General features: G+C 38.3%; 1 protein-coding gene across 1 annotated transcript; it reads right to left on the bottom strand.

The window, feature by feature from the left end:
- Positions 1–3,138: 3,138 nt before the first annotated feature.
- LOC104980532 (olfactory receptor 491-like) lies at positions 3,139–4,071 on the bottom strand. Its single transcript, XM_010829286.1, has one exon. It carries the CDS (start codon positions 4,069–4,071, stop codon positions 3,139–3,141), a length of 933 nt encoding a protein of 310 aa, XP_010827588.1.
- Between the last annotated feature and the right edge of the window lie 6,348 nt (positions 4,072–10,419).

Here is a 10,419-nt window from a genome sequence, read left to right as displayed (position 1 = left end):
CTTAGCACACACATGCGAAGAGATAAATATATAAATCTTAACAGATCTAAAAATTATTGTTTGTCACATAATTCCCAACTAGCAATGCTCATATGATACCTGAGGTAAAATACAGACACTCTGACCACTGAGATATGGGTACAAAATGTCCAGAGGGAAGCTAGTCATGTATGCAGGGCTTCAAAGTTCACATAATTAAAGCTCTGGTCATACTAGTCAGTATGTACTTGGGATTTTTACAGGACAATTACAACTGCAATTTATTAAAAATCCAGTATTCTACTAATAGAAGAGATTCAAAAGAGACTCAAAGCAAGTGATAATTCTGACTCCTAGCTCAATTAAACCTGATGCCTGGAAGAGTGAAGCCATATGTTGCTGAGACCAAAGATTAAATGGAAGCCTGTAAACCTGAATAGCCTCACCCTGGAGGACCTTTTCGTATGTTATGATAATGAGCTGAATAATTATTAATGACCAAATGGAATTCTAACAGTGTGCCAGTATCTTCATTCTTTATGGTCATTTGTTATGAGTGGTCCATAGCCACATACCAGGTAGTTGACTGTGACATAATAGAAATAAATCTTTGGTCTCTACCCCCAGTTCCTTACATAGGGCTCTAAAACTCTTGCAGTTTCTTGAATGAAAAGGATGCTAGAAGCATCTTTTGTTCAAATATTTGTTCTTTAAACCCGGTTCCTGACACAGGGCTCCTGAATCCCTTGGAAACTCCTAGGTGATAGGAGTATTTTTGTTGGAATGAGAAGATTCTCGGTGGGATTTTGGTTTAGCTTCTGGATGAGAGGGTTCAGGATGGGGAACACATGTACACCCATGGCTGATTCATGTCAATGTATGGCAAAAACCACTACAATATTGCAAAGTAATTAGCCTCCAATTTAAATTAAAAAAAAAGGACTAGTTACCAAAAAGATCAAACCATGATTACAGACTTGAGACTTTACATTCACACGTGTTTCTGCAGTGAGGTTGGAGAGGCTGGAGACTTTTTACATAGCCTCCATAAAACTCCTAAGCTATGGGGTGGAAAGCTTACAAACTGACAACAGATTCATGTGCTAGAAGGGTTATACACTCCAGATTATACACTTCAGCTTCCTGGTGATAGAAACTTCTGCCCTGGAGACCCTTCCAGACCTGGTGTGGTGTGTCTCTCCATCTGGCTGTTAATTTGTTCTTTATAATATCTTTTATGTTAAACTGGTAAACGTAAGCAGATGCTTCAGAAAATTTTGTTGAGTCATTCTAGCAAACTCTCAAACCTGGAAGAGGCCTGTGGGATTCCTTGACTTGTAGCCAAGTTGGATGGAAATGTGGATACCTTGGGGACCCATTACTTGCGACTGGTGTTAGAACGGAGGGCAGAGTTGTGGAACTGAGTCTTAAACCTGTGAAATCTGACTGTACCTCCAGGGAGTTAGTGTCAGAATTGAATGAAAGAATAGAATATCAATTTGACGTCTGGATATTTAGAACATACTGGTATTCCAGTTGGTTGATATGGGGGAAAAAATACCACAAATTTGGTGTCAGATGTGTTGTGGTTAGAGAATGTTTTTCTTTATCCATTATTGGATCATTTCACATTTTAATTTATTCTTGTTTCATTTAATCATTGTGTTCCCACCTAAAATTTGCCAGAATATGACAGATAATCTACATTTTAACTTAGCAATGTATTATAAATAATATCCCATTTTTTTCTTACTATGTCTCCCAATCCTCACTTGTTTCACCCCATCACACTGAGTCAAGGACTTTTATAATCTAAGTCTTGCTTTCAGATGCTCTAAAAAGTTGTCTCCGTATTTACATTGAATTGGGAGTTTCTGAATTCCAGAAAAAAATGAGGGTAGATTATTATGTAAGAAATACATTTACTACACTCTTTGGCAGCACTTCTTAATTAAGTTTTTTATAAATCTGGATTATGGAACTCTGAATGTTATCACATTAGTTGGAATGTTAATTCAGATATGCTTTTTAGTTTCTACAACTAAAGGAAACTACATTATGCCAAGTGGGAATATTTGTTTGTAGTATGTGCTTAAATATAGTTAGACTTTCAGTCAAATCATGTAATTGTCATGTCTAGACCTCATTTTTTATAGATGTAAACCAATCCAGTTTTCCCATTCTCATACTTGTTTTTGGAGTCCTCACAACCTAGACTTACTGAGAGCAGAGTTTTTTCAGAAGGCTGATGAAAGAAACATCTTAGGATTTCTTATCTTGCTCAAATCCTCTAGATCAGTAACAGTGCTGAAGTCCTTGAACTGATAATGTTTTACAGAGTAGATCAAGTACATGGAATGAGAGGACTTGATTCCAAGTGAATCAGAGACTCAGGTCCATATCTCTCAAACTGTTGAATCCCTCTGAGACTTGGTAGTCTCATTTGTAAATTGGGGTAATTTTTAAATAAGCAGCATCATGATATTACTGTGAAAATTAAATAAAGAAGCGTGGTAGTTTGAACTCAGACTTTCTACATTCAAAGACTGACTGAAAAACTTCCTAACTGTATCATTCTGGGCAATCTACTTAATGTCTCTGTATCAGATAATTTATTTATAAAATAGAAATAAGAATTACTAATGTAGGATTTTACAAGAAATAAGCCAGCTAATATACCAATGTACTTAGAATAGGGCCAGGCATATTATAAGTTGAAATTATTAAAGAAAAAGTTCTAGGCATCTGCAAGTGGTAACATGTAATAGTGAAAGTAATTACTGTCATTTTTACCGATTTCAAGATGTCTCCCAACTGGTTTATAAGTGTATATAAGTGAGAATTAAAAGTATTATGATTTAAATTTAATCAATCAGTTAAGCAGTATTTGGTGAGTGGGCTTCTCTGGTGGCTCAGATGGTAAAGAAACTGCCTGCAATGCAAGAGACTCTGATTCAATCCCTGGGTTGGGAAGATCCCCTGGAGGATGAAATGGCTACCCACTCCAGCATTCTTGCCTGGAGAATCCCATGAACAGAGGAGACTGGCAGGCTACAGTTGATGGGGTTGCACAGAGTCGAATACAACTGAGTGAATAACACACAGACACACACAAATGTAATGCTGATGAACAAGCATCTGAAATGTTGGGAATGGATCCTAAGAATATATTCTTAGAATTACCTTTCTCAGGGCCTCCTTTACGTCTCTGTTCCTCAGACTGTAGATAAGGGGGTTCAACATGGGGATCAACACTGTGTAGAACACAGACAGCACTTTGTTCTGGTTAATTGAGTAGCTGGATTTGGGCATCACATAAACGAAGGTAATCATTCCATAGTAGAGAGTGACTGCGGTGAGGTGAGAGGTGCAGGTGGAGAAGGCCTTGTGTCTCCCTTCAGTGGAGCGCATCTTCAGGATGGCGTTGAGGATGCAGATGTAAGAGAGAGCTATGACGGACACTGTGACCACAATGATGGAGCCAGAAGAGATGGAAGGGATAATTTCAGTAGTGGAGACATCTGAGCAGGAAAGTTTCAACAGAGGGGAGAAGTCACAGAAAAAGTCATTTATATGATTTGGTCCACAGAAAGACAGAGTCAATAAACAACTAGTAAATGTCCAAGCATTGACACATCCACCCACATAGGAAGCCCCTACCAAGAGGACACAGACTCTGGGGGACATGTGGGTGGAATAGAGCAGGGGCAAGCAGATGGCCACATAGCGGTCATAGGCCATGGCGGCCAGCAGGAAGCACTCAGCTGTCCCAAATATGATCACAGAACAAAGCTGGGCTTCACAGCCAGCAACTGGGAGGGCCAATCTACGTTTCAGGAATCCTATAATCATCATAGGTGTGATGGATGTGGAAAACAGGGTGTCTACAAAAGCCAAGTGACTGAGGAAGAGGTACATGGGAGTCTGAAGCTGGGAACAGCTTCTTATCAGAATAATTATGCTGATATTGCCTACTAAGGTGACAACATAGATACCTAGAAATACTACAAAGAAGATGACACAAAGTGCAGGATCCTCTGTTAACCCCAAAAGGATGAACTCTGTCACACTGGTGTGGTTTCCAGCCTCCATCTCCTCTGGGAATTGTTCCTGTTGAGGGTAATTTGAAAATTCATTAAAAAATGTTTTTATTCTATACATTCTTATTTTTTCTTGGTTATTCATTACACTTATTCACAATGATTTCTCCCTCTGCCTAGGTGTAAATATGGTGCTGAACAGGATTTTTTTTTGGGGGGGGAGCTCTTTTTTTCACAAAAGAAGAATGATTCAATCTCACTTTCTGGGACCTCATTATATTCTTTTATTTGTCTGATGTTTATAATATCTTTCCAACCTTATTTCTAGAAATATCTGTCTCACAAGATCCAGTTATATAAGTTCAGTTATCTTGGAAGTCTCCAGCTAGAAATCCCACATATACCTTAAACTCAGCCTTCTCCAGACCAAACTCACCCTTTCGTTAGACCACTCCTATGTCCTGCGTTTGTGGGATGATACTACAATCCACCCAGTCTCTCATGTCTGAAACACGGAAGTGACCCTAGCCTTCTTCTTCTCACTGTACCACATCTAATAAAATCCTATTGGTACTATCTACAATTTAGCTCTCCATTTTATTTATCCATTCCCATATTTGCACTGCTAGTATCCCTAATCATTTTAGGCCCTGTTCATTTGTCTCTTTTATTGTATTTATCTGTTTGCCTCCCTGTCTTCATTCTTGTGCCTTTATAATTCACAGTACATCTGCCAAAGTGATCTCTTACTGAAGTAAAAGGTAATGTGAAAGGGATTCCTCCAAGTCTTTCATACTTTCTTTGGCCTCCAAGATGAAACCTACCCTCCTTAGCACAGCACAGTGTATGCTTTCTGATGTATCCCCTGCATATGACTCTTTGCTTGTCTCTCAGGATGTTTCCATCCAACACTTGCACTGATTCAACCTTCCTGAACACTTTAGAGTCCCCTTAGTGCACTCTACCCTTTCTGACCTTTAATCCTTGTACTCTCACTTGGATGGTCCCCAACTTCCCACCATCATTATCCTGGGTGACTTCTACTCATCCTGCAAGTTCATTTCTCTACAAAATCTGCTCTGACATCTAAGGTTTACACCTCAGAAAAATTTCCTTTGGGTGGACATCATGCTTTGAAGATGTCTAGATTGCCATTCTTTGTACTGGGTTATGGGATTTTGTTTTGTTTGGTTTTTGCTTGTTTATATTTTATTCTTCTCAATTAATACATAGTCATCTCAAAATGGTGTGTATCCCTGCATCACAAATAACTAGTGTGTGGGAGTAAAATGTGCTGAAGAGAACATGTTAAGTGAATTTAGGCATGATTTGTATAATGAATATGCCAGATGGAATATATGGCCCAACTCCTTAGTACAATATTCATGGAGCTTCATATTCTACCCCTAACTACTTTTTGAAACATATATCCCTACACACTTCTTTACCACTTTTGTACTTTTAAGAGTCACATTAACCCAACCATGAAATGTTCTATTTAGTGTTATTGTTTCTTATTTTCATAGAAAGATAATTTTCTGCTAACATTATTGCAGTTCTTAAGATTTGAAACATTTACCATAAAGATAAATATAAGTATAAAATATATTCACCATTCTTAATGTCTTACTTTAGAATATGAAAGCCTTTATTGTTTCCAGTGGTGGGATTTTGACAGAATGAATTATGAGGTATTATGAACCAATAGCTGAGCATCTTCAATTCATTAAACAATGTGTTCTTTTTGATTCATCTTCTGTAAGCGCACTTAAATTACCCTAGTGAGAGTCAAGCTTACTTCAAGGTATGTTGGCTCAATCATGAAAAATCTGTTTTTGGTTTTTCACTTGATTCTCTATGTGGTTGGCACAAATCATCTCCTTTCAATATCAAAACACTAATACTTGAATATGGGCTTCCCTGGTAGCTCAGTTGGTAAAGAATCCACCAGCAATGTAGGAGACCCTGGATAGATTACCGGAGAAGGGATAGGCTACCCACTCCAGTATTCTTGGGCTTCCCTGGTGGCTCAGATTGTAAATAATCTGCCTGCAATGCAGGAGACCTGGATTCGATCCCTGGGTTGGGAAGATACCCTGGAAGCTGGCATGGCTACCCACTCCTGTATTCTTGCTTGGAGAACCCTCATGGACAGAAGAGCTTGGTGGGCTACAGTCCATGCAATTGCCAAGAGTCAAAGAGTCAGACAACAACTGAGCAACTAAGCAGAGCATGCCTAATTGCCTCCCCTTTTGAAAAATTAACATTCACAAATCCCTTTCCCATTCATCCCATGGTATACTTTCAGATCCCCCACAGTTCTGCTCTCAGCCTCTGAACATACGCTTATCTGAGGACTCAGCCAAGCACTGAGCAGCATGTGTGCTCTTTGCCTTCTGACTCAAGAAGAGTTAAGGGGGGCCAATCCTGCATTCACTGTGCACACAGTGTGAGCTTCAATCTTGCTGACAGCAGTCATGGAGACTGGAGATGGAAAACTCAGATCCTCCCAGTGACCAGATATTGTAACTTGCACATGATACTTAACTCTCTGACTCCTTGTTTCATTTTAAAATGGGAATAATTGTCCTTATAATGCAGCTTTGTTGTGAGATTAAAAGAAATGATATCTACAAAGTACTCAAAGGTGTTTGATCATATATCAGAGCTAAATAATTATTTTTCATTAAGTAAAAATGATGTGTTGGTAGGTTTTCAATTATTTAATTTTTGATGAGAAGTGTAATGATTCATAACTAATTCTTGCCCTCCCTGTCCTCTCTGCTGGCTACTTAGGGTTCTTTCTATAAACATCCTATTGATGCTTCTCCAGCTGGCTCAGGGGTTCTGAAGCTCAAATATCCCTTCCTCCAATGCATTGGTCACTTTGATGATAGAGAGAAAGCGTAGCCCCCTATGCTCTGTGCCTCATCCAACCTGAATATAAGTTGATTTCTTCTTGATCTCATTATCATAGCTGCAGTAATAGAAGCTTAGCAGTGGCTCTGACTTCTGCAGACCATCCACACTTCTCTGGGGTCTCTTGGGCAGCTTGCTTTGGGTGTTCAGGATGACCATTCTGCAGTGCAAGTTTTGCTGAGGCCAGAGTTTCAACAGGACTCAAGAGCTAAAGTTGTTGACAGAGTTTCTTTTATTTTTAATTTCTCATTGAATGAATACAAGTTTAAATAAAATCCATGACTATTGCACTCACCTTTCAGAGCCAGAATCGCTGATACTGATTCCAAAGAGAATGTAGTAAAGCAAATGTTTTCCACTACATTTACAAGTAGTTGTGCACTGAATACCCAACAGTGAAAACCATTGAATCCTCCCCCTCTATCAAGAACATAGTTACATTCTGTGAGGATGAGGGTGGGTGTCTGTGTGTGTGTGCTGGGAGGAAAGTGAAGGCTGTAATAGAATGTGATGGATCCCCTTGGGCATTATTACTTGCCCCTGTGAGATAAAGTTTCCTAGATCTGTTCTCCAGAAGGGACTTGTGGAATGTGTCTCATTAAGGTAGCATAAGTAGAAAGTCCAGTTCCTAACAAAATGTATACTTCTGAGGATCCTGATGGAAGCTTTGTCCAGAAACTTGGAGAAAAAACTGTTGAAATACAAATTTGGTGGGAGATCAGTACAAGAGTCAGTGCCACCAGGGCTCTAATTACATCTCTGTGGACAAAAGTTCCTTTAATTGAGGGCTTCAGGTAGTGGGGAAAGTCACAGAGTAATAAGAGTAAGTACACAGAAAAAAAGCACAGTCCGGTATTACTCAAAGCGTAGTGCCTGGACTGGCGCTGGCTGGCAAACTGTTTACTGTCCGTCCAGGACCAAATAACAGTGGGAGTTGTGGGGAATCATTTATATCCTTCATAGCAATTTGAGAAAGTAATTTTGTGTGTTGACTCCAGTAATCTGAAAACTGGGTTTATACATTTATATTTTGGTTTTTCTTACTACATTTTTTAAATAGACCTCATTTTATTATCTTCCTAAAAATATTCACCCATGGATGCTTGGGAAAAAAGGGATCCTTCATTTAAATAGTTTAAGAAATACTAGGTGTGGTTTTGTAGCCAGGAAGCCTGCATTCAGTTTGAGGTATATAAATTCAATAAAATTGTTTAACTTCTTTGAGACTCAATTTTATGATTAGTGTGATTAGGAACTTGTACTTTATAGGCTTGTGTGATTTAAAAGAGAAATAAACTAGAAAAGTTATTTGAAGTTATCGGTGTGTCTCAAATATATGACAAATGGAACAAAGTTCCTGGATGTGTTGGCTATGATGAGTCACACTCACTCGAGTCGGGAGGAGCCTGTTACCTTTTGCAAATTATTGTGTTGGGCTTCCCTGGAGGCTCAGACAGTAAAGAATCCACCTGCAGTGGAGGAGACTCTGGTTTGATCCTTGAATTGGGAAGATTCTCTGGAGGAGAGCATGGCAACCCACTCCAGTATTCTTGTCTGGAGAATCCCCATGGACAGAGGAGCCTGGAGGGCTATGGTCCATGGTTTCTCAAAGAGCGGGCACGACCGAAGAACACAGCACAGCACACACTTCCTCAGTCCCAGATGCTTCCTGCTTTGAGATTCATGACTTTCCAGCTATGGTACTTCCATGCTGATCCTCAACCCTCGAAGACTTTATCACCTGCATGACCATTTTCCTCTCCATTTCTGTCTTTGTCATGAGCGAAGGCAACTTCTAACCATTAAACTAGCTCAACTGACCACTTAACCTCAAATTTCCTTTACTTTTTTGACTTCAATAACTTTTGTTTATCCACACTTTACTTAGGAAAACTTTAATCATATTCATACTTGAAATCTCATTAATTTGCAGCTCTATTCCACCACTAAAATAAAAATATGCACTACTATGTTGTCAAAGCTTAATCAGCCAAAGGCCACCAGAAATAACCTATAGTCCAACAAAATCAAGATTGTTGGGTCAGTGTAGCGAGGGAGGGCTCTGCAGAGAAGTGTCACATATCTCTCAACAATCGAGAGAAGGTACAGGAGCTTTGAAGGGTTTGGCTTCTTATTTAAGTATATTGAAGAAGAGCAAGAGGTTCTGGATTCAGTTCTGAGAGTTTGCTGTTACTGGAGGAGGGACTGGATGCTGTCACATAATGATAACAATTTAGTAGTTGGGTATCTCGAGTAATAGAAATAACATTTCAGGCTTGGGTACACCATACTAAGAAAGCAATAGTCACTGAAAAATTAGATCATTTTGGTATTTTTATAGTTGGGGCATAAAGTTGGGAGAAACATTTTCTACTAACTTTGTTGGTAGGTTATTCTGTGTCTCTCCTCTCAGCCTGAAGATTGATGGATTTTTTTTGTTTTTCAATCCCAGAAAGTTTTGTTTTTCTGGAAAATACTCATTTCTTATCATTTACTGATATAAAATTGTTCATACTATGTATTTTAACTACCTTAATATCTACAGAGTAGTTATGCCCTCTTTTGTGTGTCTTATTTGGTTAATTAATATTTTTGCCTTTTCCTTTATTATTCCTATGTGTTTTCAATTTTATTAATCTTTTCAATGAATGAAATTATAGATTTATTTTACTCTGGGTCAGTTTTGTTTTTAGTTTCTTTATGCTCTTTCAATTCTTATACTTGAAACAATTACAGTTTCTTTTCAAGTTTCCTGAAATGCAAGCTATAATTTTGTTTTCAGCCTTTCCTTGAGATTAGTTTCCAAACCTTTATTTTGAGTTTGGGCCATATTTCTATAGTTTTGTTTGTTTTATTATGTGACAGCCATTTCGAATGATGTTGTGGATATTGTGAAGGACAGGTTTTAGAGTGTCTGGATTGTGTTCTAATGCTCTCAATAATAGTCATTGTATTAGTGTACTACCATTTATTTACCTATTCATTCAATAATGCACATTTGAGGATTTTCTAGGTTTTGACAGTTACGAATAAAATTTCTATAAATATCTCTATATGAGTCTTTGTTTGGAAATGCATTTTCATTTCTGTTGCATAAATACTTAGGTTTGTAACTGCTTGGTGTTATGGTTAGCGCATATTTATAAGAAACTGCAAAACATTTTTTTCAGAATGGCTGTACCATTTTTGCATTCCTTCCAGCATTGTATCAAGTTCTGTTTGCTCTGAGTCCTTTTCAGCACTTGGTATACTCAGTTGAAAAGAAAAGCTATTCTAATATGTGTGTAGCCTTAAGTCTTTTATTTTAATTTGCATTTCTCAATATGCCAGCAAATTTGGAAACTCAGCAGTGGCCACAGGACCAGAAAAGGTCAGTTTTCATTCCAATCCCAAAGAAAGGCAATGCCAAAGAATGCTCAAACTACCACACAATTGCACTCATCTCACACGCTAGTAAAGTAATGCTCAAAATTCTCCAAGC

This window comes from Bison bison, unplaced genomic scaffold, assembly GCF_000754665.1.
Source record: "Bison bison bison isolate TAMUID 2011002044 unplaced genomic scaffold, Bison_UMD1.0 scf7180017864503, whole genome shotgun sequence".
NCBI classification, from domain to species: Eukaryota; Metazoa; Chordata; class Mammalia; order Artiodactyla; family Bovidae; genus Bison; species Bison bison.
This window is presented reverse-complemented; position numbering and strand designations above follow the sequence as displayed.